Genomic DNA, 20,790 nt, shown 5'->3' on the forward strand with positions numbered 1-20,790 from the left:
TGTTTTCTATCATCTCACTATGTCAAGCACTTTCCTCTCAATCCCTCTCTGAAGATCCCATTGAACCCATTACAGAGAAGACTGAGGGTCAAAAATATTAAAGTAATTTATCCAAATCACGTGATTGGGATTCAATCCCAGGCCGGCTTTACTTTTCTAAAGGTAAGCTTTTCCACTACCTCAAGATGGTATTACCTCAGGGTAAAGCCAAGTTCAACTGGTGTTTATAGGATCACTAGAGACTACTGATATAAAACTCTGCCTGAGGCCCATGTGAAAAATAGCCTCTGAATTCAGTATTTCCCAGGATAGTTTTAAAGTTACAATTCCACAGTCAAGAGTATCAGAGACATCTTTCATTAATTTAAGGAGGTGCTACTCATCCATGTATTGTTATGCAAACTTGACAAAGCAAGGCAATGGATTGATCACTGTTGTCATGAAGTATCTGAACTTTTCAAAATAATATAATCTACAGACCTGACAGAAAAATATTTATCTTTAATCAAAGAAACAGGCCCTTGAACTAAAAGGATGGTTTTAAGTAGGGAAATATAATCTTCTTCCCTTCTGAGACAAATTAAATTTTATTTTTCTTTGAGTTCATGAACTTTTTACCATTAAATTCTCCTTCAATAAGAACACTCATAAATATCTTTACCTAATCATTTATAAACATTTTATACATTGAAAAGAACTATTCAAAAATAAAATATTATACTATTATCCCCCATAAGCATAAGTTGCAACAAATTAGAGGCCATTTTCCAAAGAAAAAACATTATGATTTTGGAGATCCAAACCACTAACCCTACATTTCTTAAGAATACAAGTATGCTTTTCCCCACACCAAGCTCTAGGAATTCTGAAAGTGAAGGATCATAATTCTTTATAATCAGATAGTCTCAATTTGTAATAACAAGCACCACCTTTGAAAATTAAATATACTTTTCTATAATTTTGAAAAATACGATTATATACATGGTATATATATATTTATATATATTTTTATATATCATATATATAAAATGATAAAGGCATCAAAGAGAATAAACTGCAAATGTTACATGTTTCACTTTTTATGAAAAAAAAAACTGTTCCTGGAATTTACAAACAGCTTAATGATACAGAAGAAAAATTAAATTGCTAGTCAAAATCTCTAACCCATATTTCAACAAAAGTTATAAAAGTAAAATAACCTTAGAAAGATATTATAACACATGTAGAATAGCAAATATGAAAACACTGAATTAGTTGGGTTATCAAAGCAGAAATTTATACATGTGCTAAATATAAAGAATTTTAGGGCTATAGAAATATCAATTTCATGTTTCTGTTTGTTTTATGTCTAATGTACTTTTTTCTACTAGTTCCCTGTGGGAAGTTACATATAGGTCTAATAGAAAGTCTGTCTTTTCCAATCTGGAATAAATGATGTCAATAACATATATATTTAGCATAAACACTTAACTTCCTAAATAGGTATTTCAAGAGCACTGCAATTAGAGCAATTCTCAGAGATTCCTTTCCCAAGTTCATCTACAGAAATTATCATTCAATTCTCCCCACACTAGTGTTGTATCCATAAGCATCAATGAGAGGGGTGGGGAATATCTGAGTTTGTATTTCAGATGAATTTAAATTCTATTTAGCTGCATTAATTATTTTTGAATCCAATGTCTGGAGAATGATACCAATTTGTATAACCAAGAATACGTAAAGTAAAACTAAAGCTGTCTATACTCAGAAATGTCAAACTATGGTCATTTAAAAAATTCTAGAAAAATTACTTATAGAAGAATTCTATAAGTAATCATCTACTCAAGAACCAACCAAGAAATTTATCTAGAATCTGCTACTAGTCTTTAAGGGAATGTAATAAATACAACAAATATTCACAAAATCTCAGATTTATTACATCAGTCTCAACCCTAGCTGCACATTAGAATCACTTTGGATGTAGATTATATATCTTTACATATATATTTTATGTATTATATACAATATTATATTCTATATTGTGATATGTATTATATAAAATTATAGTTTTATAATGTATAAAAATATACATATGTATATTAAGTTTTACAGACACAGGGCCCTAGCCAGATGTTCTTACTTAATTCATATTGTAGTGATTTGGACATAAGTATTTTTTAAGAATTTTTCTGAGTTTAACTAATTTCATTAAACAGATCCCTAGATGACTCTAATATGCAGCCAAGGCTGAGAATCACTGATTTATACTTTATATAAATTAATCCTCATCAATTTATAACTCACTCAAAATAGTCAGCATTCAGACAATATTGCTTGAAATGCAAAATACTGCTGCCTATTTTAAAAACTTTGGATTTGGTATTCCATGTTACATGTGGTTTATAGTACTGAAGCTATCTCCAGTTGTTTTCTTGGTTAACCTACTTCTTATGTTGGAAGGGTAAGGGCAAGGATGTAGTAAGGGAAAAGGCTTCGTAAGCAAGATAGCTGTGCAGAATTCACATGGAATAATGTGACATAAGCTGCCACATAACCTCAATTTCTTGCAGATCTTTCCAATGTTTAGGAAATAGTTAATTTGACTAATGAGTTTGTTTATCACTCAAGCAAAAGTATGTCCCTAACCTCTGGTCAGTTTTTAAAATGAAGCCTCAAGCTCCTCTAATAGAAGAGCACACTCCCTCAAGTTTCATGTCAGGAAGGGGGAAAAAGATTTCTGGTTACATTTTAAACTTTTAATACTAAGGTAAGACAGTCTTCAGATGACAAGTCTATTCTCTAGCTTCACATCCCTGACAAAGAAGAATTCCAAGATGTTTTGGTAGTTAACAAGACCATCAAGATGTAAGTCTGTCTTTAGGTCATAAGATTTCATCTCAATCCAGTTTACCCTTACTAAAATCACAAAACGGGCAGTTTTACAAGTGAGCAATTTATCTGTATCACTATATACCTCTCTTCCCGGTAGAAAAAGGATCATATTTCTGAGCTTAACTAATTTTGTGAAACAGATCACAAGCATATCTAAAGACACCATGATGTTTAATACTTCACACATCTAAAAACCTCAAAATTTAGCAGCTCAAAGGAAAAAACCATCACTGAGGTAAATCAAACCAAGAACATTTTCCTCCCACATATTGTGAAGATAAAGAATGTGAGAGAATTTCAAAAATGTCTTTCATAAAGCCCAAAACTGAGATCAATCACAAAAAAGCTCTTAAAAGTTGTTTGATTTAGATGGTAATGTGTTTTGTTTTAATACTACACTTAGAATTATCTAAACTTTTCCCACAAATGTTAAGTATCTGATACCAGGCCTCACTCCCTGCTGTTTTGTGAAGTTTGAGAAGTAGCAAATCAAATCTCCTAGAGCAGCTTCCCGAATGGGTTCTTCCCTGCAGAGTCCAGCAAATAATGTCTCAAGGGTATCCTTTAGTCTACAGAGCAACTTAGGCAACATCACTTAAGGTATTCGCATGAAACACAACTAAAAACATCCTTTTATTTGAAGGACTCGGATTTGTTTTAAGCTTAGAAAAACATCAAATTTGTCAAGATTTGTTTCTTACTTGAATTGAACCAATAAATTAACTTTTTAGTAAAAGCCTGGATGCAATTTTCACAAATCTTTTCCTATCCCTTACTTAAATAATCACTACAAATGTCTGTGAATTGTGCTGTATGCTTTCTTGGATGTTTCAGATGAATTATAATTGCATGAACTGTTGATATGGGATTCTTGTTTGCTTACAAAGGTAATTAAGTCATACTTTTCAGTTCAGTAGGTAAACATTTAGCAATCTCATAAGAAGCACCTACTATGTTTCTTGTGAATAGTTTTCTTAATATCTAAATGTGAGTCTATATAACAGTGATTAAAATAAGAGAATAGAAACTGGGATGGAGAGAACAAAGAGCCACTCTATTCACCAAGGGTAGCTTTTTTAGCCTTCAGTTGCTTTGTTTTATATGTACATTTTTTTCTTTGCTTATTTGTTTTTTGGTGGTCCCCCCACCCCCCGACCAAAAGCTGATAGGCTAAGCTGTTCATGTGTCTTGATCCTAAACAATTCAGTTTTATTTCATGTTAGGATATGATCAGGAACTACATTTAAAAAAAATTTGGAAAATGTTCTTATCTTCTGTAGGTGAAGGTTGTCCATCACATCATCCACAATATAAAGAATTATGCAGTGAGAATGCTCAGATCCAATCCCAGAACTCAAAGCAGTTAGGTGGAAGGTAAAGAACTGGGGCATAGTAATAAACACTGAAAGGAGATTTCCCAAGAGTTGCTCAATTGGTTCAATATAAGTGACAAACACAGGTGGGATTAAAGCTAAAAGTTGGATGAATCAATTTCATAAGACAAATTATCTTTTAGACTGAGGCAAGGTTAACATATATTTTCTAAACTGCTTTGTAGGTCAATCAGTTCAGATATTTAAACATATAGTTTTCATAATCAATGCAAATAGTTCATGTTCACAATTCTGAAATTCAGGTCTATGATGTAAGTTATATGAAGCGTGGAAGATACATAAAAATATTCTGCCCTTATTTTTCTATATTAAAGCAAAAAGTTCCATATGAAGTATAATCCATAAAATATTACAAGATTCAATATTTTGGCAATGAAAACATTCTAGGATAGTCTACCAGAGATGCAAAAACTAAAAACTAAAAAATATCATGCAAAAGACTGTTTTTAACATTTTAAAAGGCAGAAGTATGTCAGGAGACACTTGAACCATGGGAAATAGTAAACCTCTGCCCACTAGTGTAACATTCATTAGTTTAGAGCTTATTTACCTAGTTTAGTCATTTCCCAGCCATCAAAGAGCCCTGGAGTCTTCTTAATTATAAATACTATGATGTACAATAATCCTCTTATGGGCAAAAAGAGCATAGTTCATTCTTCTTTCAACAGGAACATTTACTTGTTAAATTTTTAGCAAATTGTAAAGCATGGTCATTATTTCTCGTTATTAGGAAAGGTATTTCTGGTCAATCAGTAATCAGGATGAAATACTTTGATTTTCAGTGAATTTTTCTGTTTACGTTTTTAAATTCACATTTCACAAGCAAACATAAAACATTTTGCAAGTTGAAGTCCTTTAAATTGTTCTACCAGTAACATATAAATGTATCCATTCTCATTTTAAACAAAAGTCAATATAGCAACTACATTCCAACTTGCACTGTAAGTGGTAAATCCAATCATGATGTGGCTATCATCAAGTAAAATGCATGCAATACAAGAAACATTTAATCAACTCAAATACAGCATGAGGGTGTGCACCAAGCTGTGTTTGAAATGAACACTGATAAGAATTAAACCTGCTGTTGAAACTTAGCTCCCAAGTAAGTAGGTATCTTCACCAAACTTCTCTCTTTATAGGTTGGAAGATACTAAATTGCTACTTTCTTAAAATATTCAATTCACAAAGTGATTAAAGCTATTTTTTTCTATCGACTGGTCATCATAGAAACACATATTTGCAAAATTTTCTGATTTAGATTGTGGCTATTAAACAAGAATCTCAAAATAAGAAACACATAGTACTTGAAATCTTAGGTTTACTTCCAACTTTCTAAAGCAAGCACCACATTTTAATAAACTTAAGAAATAGCTGACCTTATCTTACTGTGCTAGACTATAAATTCAGATAAACTTCGAAAGATTTTAATGCATTAAAATGACATTCAAACTTTACATTGATAAAACAGTGAGCTAGAATTTTAAATACAACCCTCGAAACTAAGTTCAGTTTTAAAATAAATTCTTCCAAAATAACAAATGCACACACACTGAAGCAAGAATAAATATACTACCTTTCTGTTACAAGAGGAAACTTCTCTGGCTCCGTTTGGTCTGCAAATGACTGCAGTAGCCACAGCTGTAACTGGCTGCAGGAACAGAGCACAACAGAAAGCGAGGAGTTGGCAGGAGCAGCTCCACGGAGCGGCTGGACAGACTGAATGACAGCACATGCAGATTGCTTTGAATTAGGCATGTTAGGGGCTGGAACTTTTGGTGTTGGCTAGCCTATAGGATAGGAGAGTTTTTCTTCTACTTAACCCCTCGGGGCAAGGTCTTAATAATGGTAACAGCTGGCATACAGAGGGACTTGATCTGAGCACAAGGTCAGCAAGCCAGGATATGAAGGTGACATGTAATTTCTAGCCTTTTCCTGCTTCTACAGGGAAATAGCACCAAGGACTGTTTTTAGTTATAACTTCCTTTGATCTTTTGGATTTAAAGTTACTTAGTAGATTAAAGCCACATTAGCTGATATTACTTGCTTGCTTAGACTAACTTAAGTGTTACAGATTCAGTTTTCTGACACATAGGGCTACTACATTTAAACTAACACAAATAAACACCAATCCGTGTTTATTTCCAAGTTCCGGGGATTCTTGTGTTCTTTCACAAATGGCTCTTGAGACTCTGCTTTTGGGATAGAAAGTTCATAGTTTTAAAAGAAGAACCAGAGTGTTCTTTTTTAAAGAGGAAAGTATTAGTCGAAGCAGTTATAAGTGTTTTTCCTCAATTATCCTAAACAAAAACAGCAGTTTGTTAAATGGATCCAACACACTTTTTATAAATGGATGGTCCTGATGATGCCAGTATTTAAGATTCTATAATCACAACATAAAAACCTCATAAATACCTACAAACAAATGCTTTACAAGAGGCATCCCTTAGCAAGTAAGTGATAATTTATTAAAACCATGAAATCCAACTTTTCATGACTTTTTTCCCTTTTCCCCTGTGGTACTGGGATTAAACCCAGGGTTTCTAGTATGCAAAGCAAGTTCTCTTAACACTGAGCTACATCGCCATTTTTTTTTTTTAAGTTTTATTTTTGAAACAAGGTCAGGCTGGCCTCAAATTTGTGATTCTCTTGCTTCAGCCTCCTGAATAGCAGTGATTATAGGTTTGTACCATCACACCACACCAAACTTCTTCATGACTTTAATAATAAAATGTGTGAACAATTCTCTTAGCACTGACTAGTTAATTATATAAAGACTGCGCTTTCAAAAACGTCAAAAGCACAAAGGAAAATGAGATAAAATAAAGCTTCATCAAAATAAACATTTATATCAAAAAACATTACCAAAAAAGTGGGAAAAAAATCACAGAATGGGAGAAAATATTTTCAAATCATATATTTAAGTATCTAATATCCAGAATATGTTTTTTAAAATCTTCCTACAACTCAACACTAAATCTAATTTAAGAGAGAAATTTTTGAACAGGCATTTCTCCAAAGGTATGCAAGTGACAAATAGGCCTATGAAAAGATGCTCAACATCCTGAGTGATTTAAGAAAACACAAATCAAAATCACAATGAGTTACCAATTCACACCCCTAAGTATGGCCATAATGAAGGAAAAACAAAAACAAAATAAAAAAAAAAAGTACTGTCAAGGATATAGAGAAACTGGAGCCCTTATACGCTGCTGGTGCTAATGTAAAATGCTATGTAGCCACTGTGAAAAACTCAAAAATTTATTTAGTGCTCACCTAGCATGTGCAAGGGTTCTATCCTCAGCACTACATAAAAATAAATAAATAAGAGTATAAAAAAATTTAACACAGAATTAGCATATACCTTGCAATTCTACTACTAGGTACGGTTGATCCTCACTATTTGCAGATTTCATTTTTGCAAATTTGCCCTATAATTTACTTGTAATCCTAAAATATTTGGGTTTTTTCACACTTATTTTTAAAAGATAATGTGCAGAGTAGTAAAAAATTTAAGTTGTTAGACGCACATATTCCCATTGGAGGTCAAACAACACAACACTTTCTTGTTTGGCTCTCATATAGTAAACAAGGTCCCCTTTTCTGGTCAATTTAGCACCACACTTTTCTCACTTTTTGCATCTTTTTGTTGTTGTTGTTTTCGTAGCAGTGCTGGGGAAGGAACCCAGGGCCTCACACATTATACAAGTTTCAGCTACTGAGCTAAACCCCGAACCTCTACATTTTTTGTGCTTTTTGGTGGTGATTTCAATTGCTCTTAAATGGCCCCCAAGCATAGTGCTGAAGTGCTGCCTAGTGTTTTAGTGTTTCTAAAGGCAAGAAGGCTGTGATGTGCCTTTCAGAGGAAAATACAAAATAAACTTTGTTCAGGCATCAGTTATAGTGCTGTTAAATATTGGGTTCAATGTTAATGAATCAACAATATTTACTAGATAGGGTGTCTTTAAACCAAATCACACAAAAGGCAATATTATATATTGATCATGTGATGAAAATATGACCAGAGGCTCACAGGAATCTAATCTTGTATTTGTCCTAGAAGAAATGATTCTGTATTAATTAATTCAGTGTTTGCAGTGACTTTGTGGATGTAACAAAGAGTGAAAATTGAGTCTACATACTCAAGAGAATTGAAAACACATGTTCATACGAAAACTTGCACATAAATGTTCACAGCAGATTTACAACAGCCACAAAGTAGAAACAACATAAATATCCATCAACTCATCAATTAATTAACAAAATTTGGTATATTTGTACAATGCAATACTTACTATTCAGCCATGAAAATGAAGCACTGATACATGTTACAAAATGGATGAACCCTAAAAATATTATCCTGAGAGCCAGAAACAAAAGGCCCCATATTGCATGATTCCATTTATATAAAATATGCAAAACAGGCAAATTCATTAAGACAAAAAGTATATTAGTAGTTGCCAGAAGCTGGGGGTAGGGACAGAGGATGCAGAGTGACTGCTAATAGGTATGCAGTTTCTTTTGGACTAACGAAAATGTTCCAGAATTAGATGGTGGTGATGGTTGCATAATCTTGTGAATACACTAAAAACTGCTGAATAGAATGTACATTTTAAAATGTACATTTTGAATTTGGGGTATGTAAATTATAGCTCAATAAAAAAAAAATAAAAAGGTTTGAAGAACTAAGCATTCAACTAGTGGCTCTCAACTTGATTCATAATAATTCCCAGAAGGGCCACAGAAACACTGATTACTGAGTTCCATCACCCCAATTCTGATGCTGAAGGTGTGGGGTGAGGCTTAGGAATTTGCTTTTCTAGAAATCCTCAGATGACACTGTACTACATTTTGAGAATGCTGTATTAAAAATCATGTCTGAGTTCCTCAAAGGTAGAAAAAGTAATTTTCATTTCTTAATCTCCTAACTATACCTAAAACAGAGCCAGTCTTAGAGAAGAAAAAAGGAGTGGGAGAGAATAAACAGAAAAATTATTTACTGGAGTAAAAATGTAATGATGTCAGTCCCTGAAATCTTAGAGTGTGGTGATTTCATGTCATACATATGCCAAATGCTATAAGATCTAAAAATCCCAAGACAATAAGGAATTAAAGAATTAAGATGAAAATGAAGGTATTTTAATGTTCTCTGTTCATCTCAACGGTACTCTGGTTGAATTTGGAAAAGCAGATATCCTGTTTAATTGTGTTTGCCCTTACAAGAAACACAAAGATTCCAGAGTTGTTGATTCCATAAATTACTAGAGGAAACTCCTTAATTAGTTAAGGTATCACAGAAAGGAAAGACCTGAACTCTCTATCTCATAAACTTGTAAATCCTTATTTACATTTTTAGCAAAGTTAACTGATTTGTGCATATAATCACTTGATTTGAAACATGAGGTCCATGTAAAAATAGACAATTTAAAGTAAACTTCTGGTATTTTTACATGGCATACATTATTACTTCATAAATAATCATGTTTATTTCTAATCACTTCAATATGTCTCTCAATATATTAGGCAGAGTAAAAAGAAGAGTGTGAGTAAGCTTACAGGTTCTAAAATTTTCTGAAAACAATGTTATTTTTTTTTCCTCCTCAGATTGTTTAACTTAGGTATATGTCTTCATTATCAGAGAGACTGAGGGTAAGGGGTAGGGAGAAGGGAATAAGAGTTGGTAGGAGAGACACATTTGGTACTTTTTAAAAAGTACAAAAACAGCTGCTGATTAACAAACTCTTTCCCAGCTGAACCTAGCCCAAAATTCAATTCCAGATTTTGTTAGGGTTATTAACATTTAGAAGTTCTGTCTGTTGTCTATTTTCTTTGTGTTAAATGTCAAAACAGTTAGGAACAAATAAATTATAATCTAAAGTAGACAGTAGATGAATGGTTCAGCAAGATTTTCTTCTTTCAGTAGGGTTAAGTCAATAGTTCAGTTATTTGGAAGTATGAGTTCAGAAAAACCAATCGTAGGAAAGTTCTACAGACAATATTCTATATTGCATTTTAATGTTTCTGAGTAACATATGATTAGATATCTACCCTTGGACGCCTCAGACCGGAACATGATGATGTTCAACTCATAGCCTAGAACAGGGAATCAATGTAGACTTGCAAGTCCAATCTCAGCTCTACCACTCAACTGGCTATATAACCTAGAATTAGTCACTTATTTCAGAGGTTACATGCTCCTATTTACAAAATCCAAACACTAGAAAATATGATCTCACAGGCTCTGCATTCAGTTTTTATGAATTTGGATGTCACTACAAATATATAAAATAAATCCAAGTCTTACTTTTCAAATTTGGGTTAAGAAAAAACTACACATTCAAAGTTAAGTTAACAAATTTGGAGCAAATACCATACTGCAAATTAACTGGAACAAAACCAAAATAATCATGGTGTGCTAAATTTCTTCCCCTGAATTTAGAAATGTGTGCATCAATCTTATATATGCCTCTCATCTGACAACTGACCATTCTTAATCTTATTGCTTCTTTCTTTTCCCATTTCCCACTGAAATTTCTACCTCCAGAATATACCACTCTTTTTTTAACATTTAAAAAGTTGTTATTTTTAGTTATACATGACAGTAGAATATATTTTGACATACCAAATATACAATTCTTAAAAATGAAAACTGTATGGCCTTATTTATCTCCCACAATCTGACACCTAAAGAATTGGCTCTTTACCCTTATCATGACCTCCAACTCCAGTCTTTATCCATGTCTTTTCTACTTTTTACTTGCTGAGTATTGATTTACTTGACCAGCACTCAAGCCTTTCAAAGATTTCCCCTAAAATTGCTCTCCCTATCTCCCCATTTATCCTCACCCTCCCAACCCCAAGAAGCAGAGTGAGGTGCATACTCTGACCTCTGGAGGGCACTCCACACTGCTACCATTCATCTCATCTGCCACAGATTCTCCACTGGAAATCCCCACAGACATTGCCAAAAATTTTTCCCCCCAAGTTCCTTACCTGAAACCTCCCAGAAAGTAATAGTATATATCTTGTGGTAAAGAAGGAAACTATCTGATCATTAGTTTCTTCAACACTACCATCTCTACCTTGAACTTTTTCTGGAACTTGTCCCTTAGTTTTCACAATGTCTGACCCTTTTTGGTAAATTAACTACTTACCCTAGGTAGATGTAACTATTCTAGATTTTTGCTACCCAAAAAGGCAGCCTCAAGCCACATATAGCTACTTAATTTTAGATTAATTCACATTAAATAAAACTAGAATTTTAGTGCCCAGTTGCAGTCAGCATTGAATTTTAGGCACTCAATAGTCACATGTGTTGCTCATGGGTATTGAACTGGACAGTGCAGACAGAGAATATTTCCATCACTGCAACTAGATTTATTGGACAGTGCAGCTCTAGACACTGACTACCATGTTCTTCTACTGTCTCATTCTCCTTCCCCAAGCCCATCTTCATCTTTTCCTGTCTGTCAACTCTTTCTTCACTTACTTACAAAAAAATGTAAAGTTTTCCTCCAGTCTAAACAACAACAACAAAAAATCTTTTCCTCAGTCTGTTAGTTCTCCGGCTACTTTTCCTTTCTTTTCACTGCGAGACAATACTCAGGCCTTGCTCCATCTCCTTACCCACCAGCTAATAAAACTCTTTCTTCAAAAATGAAATTCAAAGGTCCTTTTCCATACTCATTTTCTTTACATTTCTTCATTTCCCAATTCTGCTGGTAATACTTTTCTCCTACTCAGTTCCCATTATCTTTGTTAATCTCTATTCCATTTTCTTAGGCAGATCTTTTAGATTCTCTTGTTCTAAACTTTGTGCAATATTCAACCATCTTGTCCTTTATCCTCTCTGCTGTTCCCTGATTACATCATCACAACTTCTGAATTCCATTTTGCAGCTTCTGCTAAGAACATTTCAGTTTTATGTCCTTCTAGTAGCTTAAACTCAATAATCTAATTATCATCAAACAACTTGTTGATTTTCTTGTTTCTATCCACTCTCTCAAGCACTTGAGCCCATAATCTTCACTTAAATATTTATTTATTAAACAACTGATCTATGCTGCATTCTGAGCTAGAGCAGGAGTCATCTTTGATCTTTACACCACTGTATAACTTTGTTCATTTCTTCCTCCAAACCTAGCCACTGTTACATACACCCATCCGTTCCATTCCATTACCTCTGCTTCTTAGTTCATTTTTCCCTGAATTATTGCAACACTCTAACAGACGTGACCCTATGCATAGTTTCCTAACTTTCCAATCTAAGCAACATGGAGCTTCTAGATTCATCATTACAAGGGACAGACCTGATCAAGTTACTCCATAGTCCAGAAAACATTAACAGCTTCCCTATGTCTCCCCAGCAAAGTTTAAATGTGTTAGCCTGTGCACAAAACCCTCCATTCCCTACACTCTTCCCCTTTCTACTCAGTGCCCTTGCAAAAAGAATTTACTCCAAACAAGCTTCACACACACTCAAAATACTTAACACCATTCCTCCGGCCAGCTCTGGCCTCTAATCACATTTCCAACTGTCACGACCCCATCCTTTCCTTTAGCACATGGCAAATAACATGTCTTCCACAAAGCCTTCTCTGATTATCCAAACCAGAGTTCTCTGGTCCTATTCTACATCATATGACTGTAAGATCTTTCTTGCAGTACTTAGCAAATGTGGATTTTTTAGTTTTTATCATAGTCACTTAAATTTCTCTTCTGGCTTCTTAATCTACACTTAAAGGCACAGGCTCTATTATCTTCATACCTCTCAGGAAGTGATATAAAGTACATTATACCATGTAGGTCAAATGCTTATACTTTACAAGCTCATTGAATAAATGACATTTTATAATTTGTTACTATCACATATATCTTTTATTCAGCAGAATAAATGTACTGAAATGTAGTTTGCAAAATAAAATTCAATATAGAAAATACTATTTTCCTGCTGACTTATATGGACCCCAGGAACCATTTTGACTATGGTTGTGGGAGAAAAACAACAGCCACAATTCAATATATTTTAAATATGACAACATTATTTTGCAATATTCTCTGATTTTAAATTCTGAATACTAAACCACTACTAAATTAATAAGGAATGACAGTAACTGGCTTTTCACCTTTTTATCCCTAAAGAAGTAGAGGTCATTTCAGAGATGAATATACAAACTTATTCTTCGGCAGTTTTTATTTTGTTTTGTCTCTTAGGCAGGATTTTCCTTGGCATTAGCAGAAACATTTTTAAACAATGAAAATATAAAAAAAGTTTTCTCCCATAATGAGACATTTACGCAGAATAGCCTACAAACTTTCTACTCAATAACCGATTAATCTTATTGCAGCAATATGATTTCCTTAATAGCATCTTAGAAACAAGCGAATCTGGAAATCTTAGCTTTTATTCCCTATATCCTTTGCTTGATTAGATTAAAAACTAGGAACTACATGCATTTTGTCAATAATGTATTTTGTCATGTAGAATGTAATTTACTTAAAATTCATCCATAAACTATCAAAAATTTTAACAGATTGGAAACTGTAGTACATATTTTAAAGCAAAAAGTATGAACATCAGTAGATTTGGGGGAAGAGGTATTCTTTCATTTTACTGCAAAGAAAAAGAACTTAAAAGTACTAAAATAGAGGCAAAAATAAAAGTCCCCCACTTACACAAGCCAAAAAAGTACTTAAAAACAAAATCTTTGTTTTAAAAGGGAAAACTAACTCAAGCAGGTCACTTTATTATAGGTTTCATACTAGAATTCAGGTGAACTTTCTTTCACAAAAAGCATAGTGTTATGTGGCTCAGATTTGATAGCTTTATATAAAAAATGAGCTGAATCACCTCAGCCATAACAAAATAGTGAGATTATAGATAGATCATATAAGAATATAATCCTGTGATGCATGAGGATTTAAAAACAAAGCACAATGCATTCACAGGCTCTGGAAAGTTTCCAAAATATTTTTGGTTTGCAATATAGGATTTCAAAATGTGATATTTTACTTTTACAATAGAAGCTTTTGGCAGAAGATCTACTCCTAAAATGAAGACCACTCTGCTTTGACTCTAATCTAATTAGAACATTCTTTTAATGGTTTTAGTTGTATTTTGTTACCAAACTAAACTGAATCTAAATGAATGTGGTATTCATATATAAAGAGGGGTTATGACTAGTAAACTCAAAATTTCCATAAGCTAAACTTTGAATATTTATAGGAAAAGTTACATTTACTTTCTTATGTCATGAAATAAAAATACATGTAAATTAATTTTCCAAAAGTTAGACTTTAGAGGAAAATAAATGTGTCATCTGCATACAAACACCTGTCATCATTGCTAAAGGCTTAGATTAAGTAATACTGTGTCTCATCACTTCCTCTGATGTAAAATGAAGTTGTATGGAAAAAAGAAATAAAATTCAAATCCCCTTTATTCATTTATTCTTTTTGTAATATGTGGTAATATTATTTTTGGCAAGGAATAAAACTCTAAGACAGAAGACACAGAGCAAGGTATTTCACGAATGCAGAGGGAGTTGTTTTATATGTTGAAAACACATGCATTCGTTATTGAGAAGTTCAAACAGTTCAAAATTATAAATGTCATGCTAGGTCCAGCTTCAGAAACTTGTTTATATGAAATAAAATTCTGTGAGATGGCTGTAAAAAGATAAGAAATGAAATAATAAATGGGAAAGGAGAAAGGATATTTATTTATATCAAAATTTAAGAATATGAGAACTTCAGTAGAATATTTTACCTCAGTCTTTTTTAAAAACTCTTTTAAAATATCCCAACATAGCAGTGTTAAGACTCCAAACAAAGGCCTGGCTGAAAGAACTCATTTATAAATGGAATACATTAGAAATTAGGATTAAGTGCCATAAAGCAAAAGGGTATCTCAATATATTTAAGGGCAACATGTTATGAAGGTCAGAAATGCCACTTGAGAAATGCTACTTCAAAAACACTGAAATGGCACCAGGCATGATGGTGCATGTCAACAGCCCCAGCTACATGGGAGGCTGAGGCAGGAGGATCACTTGAGCCTAAGAGTTCAAAACCAACCTGTGCAACATAGTAAGATCCTGTCTCAAACAAAACAAAACAAAACACCATAGAAACAAATCCATCAAAATGACTGGTCTTCAAGATCAGGGAATATTTGGCATTTTCACTGTAAACCCCAATACTGAAAGTCTAGGCAAGTCCTAGTTGACATTACCACCTATGAATGGTAGATGTTTCAGGGTCATCTGTCAGAATACACCTAGTAAATGCCCCAGTGTTGTGAAGCATGAACATGACATGTCAGCTATTCTTATGACCATATCAAGCCATCATTCATGTACTATGATATGTGTCTTTTGGGCATCCCCAAAAGACTCAGAATGCTGTAACCAGGGCAAGATAAAGCTTCCAGAAATCATTTAAAGGATCCTCAACTTTAAACAACTTTGGAGAGGAAAATTTCACAGGTTTCTTTGTTAACATACTTTAAGCATTACTCAAATAACCTAGGATGGCAATATTTCTGACAAAAAAAAAACATAAATGAAAATATATAAGGTGAGTTTAAATATCTATATTCCTTTATTAAAAACTCACAATATAATCTTAATGAAAGTTACCGTGATATGGGTAACAAGCATTGGTTCAGGCACTGAATGTAAAAACAGCAAAAGGGATAGATATGCATTCTGTATCAAAATTACAAAGCCATAACAACAAAAAATAATCTTATGCCATTATTGGTAGCAAGAAAGCACTTTATCTACTATGGAGATCATTGTATCAGAGTTCTGAGTTATATTAACAAACAGGATATCACCAAGATGATCTTTGTCTTAAATAGAAAAGAGACATTTATCACAATGCTTATTAATATTTAACAATATTTAATAATATTCAGTATTTATACTTTGCAAAGGTCTGTCATTGACAATACCTTATAATACAAGAAAATGAAAGATAAAAAAAAAAATGTCGAGGAGCCACAGAAATAAAATAAGGAAGTTCTTTGTTGTTTCTAAGATTATTTGCCTTGTTGAGTCACTCAACAGTATTTGCTTTCCTGTATATTTCAGTCAGTGATCAGGAATTCCTGAGTATGTACTCTACTTATTATTCTCAAGTCACACTCCCTTATGCATTACACAGCTCTCAATCACTAAGAAGGAACATTATGCATCCCCCTTCCCATCCCTATGGGATATTAGGCAATACAGTATTCATTCCTTCTTCTGCCAAGTGCAATGCTTTGGTAATACACATCCACACCCTGCTGGCTTTGCAAGGAGTCATATCCAGCCTCAAGGATCAAGCTTAGATCCCCTTATAAGAACAAGTAGAATTATCACGAATCTCTAAAATAATCCCTAATCTTGTATGAAGCTAAAAATGTACCTTTTATTTACATCAAAGTGCAATTTTTAGAAACAATTGTTTTTCACAATGTCTGATTATATTTGTAATGATGATTACTGCATTAGCCACCTCTCTGTCATTAAAACAAATACCTGAGATAATTAACTTACAAAGAGAAAAGGTTTATTTTGGCTCACAGCTTTGGAGGTTTTAGTTCATGATCAATTGGCCCTGCTTCTTTTGGACCTTTGGTGAGACAGCATATCAAGGCAGACAGTGTGGTAAAACTGCTCACCTCATGACTGGGGGTGCAAAAAAGAGGAAGAGGAAAAGCCTGGGGTCCCACTACCCTTTCAAGGATACGTCCCAATGACCTGAAAAACTCCTGTTAGCCCATCTCTTAAAGGTTCTACCACCTCCCAATAGCACAAAGGCATGGGGACCATGCCTTACAGCACACAAGCCTTTGGGGACACTTAAGATCCAAACTACAACAGTCACTTTTGATAGGAATACACTGACCAAAAAAAAAAAAAAAAAAAAAAAAAAAAAAATCAGAAACAGAGTTCAGGACAACTGAACTCAGATTTTAGAAAGTCAATAAAGGAAAGATTATTGGTCTTTGTACCATGATCTCAACTTCTTTACATCTGTGGGGGACTAAATTTTATAGAATCTCTCATTAGATTTCTTGGTGGGGGAGGATCTTATATTCATGACTAATAGTATCTGTGGTGTCTATTATCACAATGATAAATGACTCTGCACCCCTTTCAAGAGGGGAAATGAAAAGAAATAGGGAGGTGAACAGAATGAATCAGGATTTAAGATCCTGGTGCCTGTATCATCTTCTTTCTGAAGGCAAAACCCCTTGAGTTGTTCCAGAGAAAACTTGCAATCCAAATTAATAATAATAATGTACAGATCTCACTAGGTCACAAGAAAAAAAATTTTTTTTGCTGAACTCAACTTCAAAGCATAAAATGAATATCCCTTCAGTGTAATATATTTTCCAAGGCAATTAAATCTGTGTCTAGTAATACACATTTATTTCTGGATTCTGGTTATATATTTGAAAAGTTCAAATGAGCATTTTGCACAAATCCCCCTAAAAGAGTTTCTATTTTTTAAAAGTTCCTTTTACAAACTTAAATCTTGGTCCCTTTGATCAAGACTAACTTCAAATAGAGGAGTAAGGAATTTTACACAACCCAAGATTCTAATGATATCCTTCAGATCACCAGGAATCAGAGAAAGCTTACATAAGCCTGGGTAAGAAAAAGACTATTATGGTTTAGATACGAGGTGTACCCTGAAAAGTCCATGTGGTAATGCAGGAATTTCAGAGGTGACATCATTAGACTTCAACCCCAGCAGTGAATTAATCCAGCTGATGGATTAACAATCTGAATAGACCACTGGATAGCAATTATTATTTGAAACCCTTTCATGAAAGTTGGGGTAAAGCTACTTTCCATGGTCATAAAAAGTCTTGGAGGCTCTGTAGTTGGCAACTTTTTGGTTCCCTTTCCCTCTTGTTTTTCTGAGTAACGATCTGGCCATCCTGCAAGCCACTCTCTCTGCTTCCAGTCCAAAGTGAAGCTACAGGAATGATGTAGCTAGAGCAAGCAAGTCACCCAGGTATACCTTAGGGGATTATGTTTTGTCCCTGGTTTCTTCTGCAAATGCTCAAGTACTCTCTTTCTCTGCTTTTTAGCTGCCAAGTGCTGAGCAGCTTTCTTCCTCCGTCATGCACCTTCCACCATGATACTCTGCCTCACCTTGAGCCCAGAGCAATGGAGTCCACAGCAATGGAGTCCACCACAGACCAGACCTATGAAATCTCTGAAACAGCGAGCCCCAAATTCACTTCTCCTCCTCTAAGTTGTTCTTGCCAGGTATTTTGGTCACAATGATGAAAAGCTGACTAACACAAATACATAACAGTATTAGTCATATAAGCAGATCTTACTTACCGAATTTTTTGTTGTTGTTTAGAAAGTCTTTGAAAACAATAAAATATTTTCACTCTCCAGTACAAATTCGAAACTAAAACAAGTCATTCCCATTTGGATCTAAATCTAAACAAAAAGTTTGAATCACAAATTTGTACAGAAACAAGAAGTATTTGAAACTCAGATTTTATAAAAATTATCCCCCAAAAAATATTAATAAGAGATTCCGATTTATTTATTTTGCAGTGCTGGGGATCAAACCTAGGGCCTAATGCATATTAGGCAAGTGCTCTACTACTGAGATAAAAATAAAATACATAGGTTGGAGGTTTATCTACTCCTTCACTGACACTAATAACTTGTAACTTTATTTTTTTATATATATACTAAAAGTTAAACACTAAAAGGAAGAAAGAGAAAAAGCAAAGTGAAGGATGTTCATTAAGGACAACTTACTGTTAAATAAATAAAGATATAATTATAAAAGAAATATAATTCAAGAAATTTAAATACCTTATAGATCAACTTCTTTTTCAAATAAACTCTTAACTTGTAAGTTCATATTTTAGATAATATGGGTCTAATACTAACATCTCTACTAATACATGTAAACTAATATTTTGATAGATAAAAGCAAATTAAAACTCAGCGGATCATTGCTTCATTCTTTAATATTCTATAAAATAATTTAGTCTTAACTTTATACTTCATTTCTAACTATTTCACAAGGAAACCTTTTAAGAGAGCACAAGTAGCTACCAAGTACCATGGAAGTGAGGTATAGGCTGTATTTCTCTTATCAAAATAAACCTTTTTTTTTTAATGTACTAAGTTCCAATCACTTTTTTTTCCCTATGTTCAAGACTTTAAAGTACAATCAGAAGTCTTTATGATTACAGGTTGTTTTTATCATTCCTGTTATAACTAGCAAGTGAAACGGGCTGAAAGTCACATAAACTGTCTCATATTCCTAGATTATATCACTGCATATGGCGACTCTGCTTCATTCTTGCTCCCACTACATCATGTGTCAATACTCAGACATGAAAGCACATCCCAACCATGCTATTTTTCTAGGCTACATTCTTTAGTGAAACCTCAAATAACCAAATAAGTTCAACAAAAGTTTACTGAAGCTTAAGAATATACTGTGATTTGCTTTTGTTTTTCTGCTAATAAACCCTGAGAATAAATTAAAGTTAAAAAGAAACACTGTGATTAATTCATGAGTCAATCCTACATAATTAACCCCTAGAAAAAGAGTTCAACATATGAGGAAACTAAGGCACACAGGAATAGAGAAGAGAATAATGAGGAAATAACAGAAAGCAAATGGCAAAGGGGGTCTTGGAAATGGAAAACAGCCACAAGCAGTACAAAGATGACAAATGTTATGACACACACAACAAATAAGGAAGGAAAGAAGGAAAGCAGAAACCAAGGCAATCTAAGGAAAATCAGAAACTGAGGGAGAAGACAAAATATGACACTGAGGATAGTCAAATCCAAGAAAAAAGCGGGTGCTTCATGCTATAATCTAATGCAGAGCAGTAATCTAGCTTCTAAAACAATTATTAGGAAGATAAAAAAACACAAATGGGGAAAACTGAAACACTGTATATAACTATGGATCAATTATAAAGTTAAGATTAACCCCTCTTGCAGCAAACTATGGTTCTTCTTAAAGTTCCAATGTGTATATGTGTATGTGTGTGTGTGTGTGTGTGTGTGTGTGTGTGTGTGTGTGTGTTTGGCAGTACTGGTGATTAAACTACAGGCCTCATGCCTGCTTTAATAAGCACAGGCTCTACCACTGAACTGTACCCCTGTCCCTTTATTATTTTTCCTTATAACCACAAAGCATCCATTTAACTTCTGGACAAACAGAACTTGGTTAAAGCAAATTAGTAAAGTTTAAAATTAAAAAAATCCAGAGAAGTGCAAGTACTTGGGATCCCAGAGATGATATTCAGATTGCTCTGGCCTGTGTTCACATCCTAGGAGTGTTGGATGTAGCAATAGCCAACTATGTACAACTCTGTACCTTTTCCTTGCTCCTCTTTTGACTTGGCACCTGCCACCTGCCACCTCACTCCCTCATTAAAATAAGCTCTGTTAAAAGAATTCAGAAAATACTAGAAGGCATCCCTTCTTCAAGATCTCCCGCTTGTTCTACACAGTCTTATACTTGCATCACA

General features: G+C 33.7%; 1 protein-coding gene across 11 annotated transcripts in view; it reads right to left on the bottom strand.

Moving 5' to 3' along the window:
* The window catches only part of Disp1 (dispatched RND transporter family member 1), a 195,207-nt gene that overhangs the window by 56,217 nt on the left and 118,200 nt on the right, over positions 1–20,790 (bottom strand). For 2 of the 11 annotated variants that reach the window (XM_048809328.1, XM_048809332.1), the window contains exon 2: positions 5,839–5,913. The exons of 6 other annotated variants lie outside the window; for them this stretch is intronic. Coding sequence is in view for 1 of the 5 variants with exons in the window: in XM_015483609.2 (XP_015339095.2) it covers positions 5,839–5,997 (159 nt within the window). In the remaining 4 variants the exon portion in view is untranslated. Of the gene's footprint in view, positions 1–5,838; positions 7,036–18,613; positions 18,719–20,790 lie in introns of those variants that run through there. 3 more of the 11 variants (XM_048809330.1, XM_015483609.2, XM_048809331.1) reach the window with 2 other exon arrangements.

Source organism: Marmota marmota, unplaced genomic scaffold (genome assembly GCF_001458135.2).
Source record: "Marmota marmota marmota unplaced genomic scaffold, marMar, whole genome shotgun sequence".
NCBI lineage: Eukaryota > Metazoa > Chordata > Mammalia > Rodentia > Sciuridae > Marmota > Marmota marmota.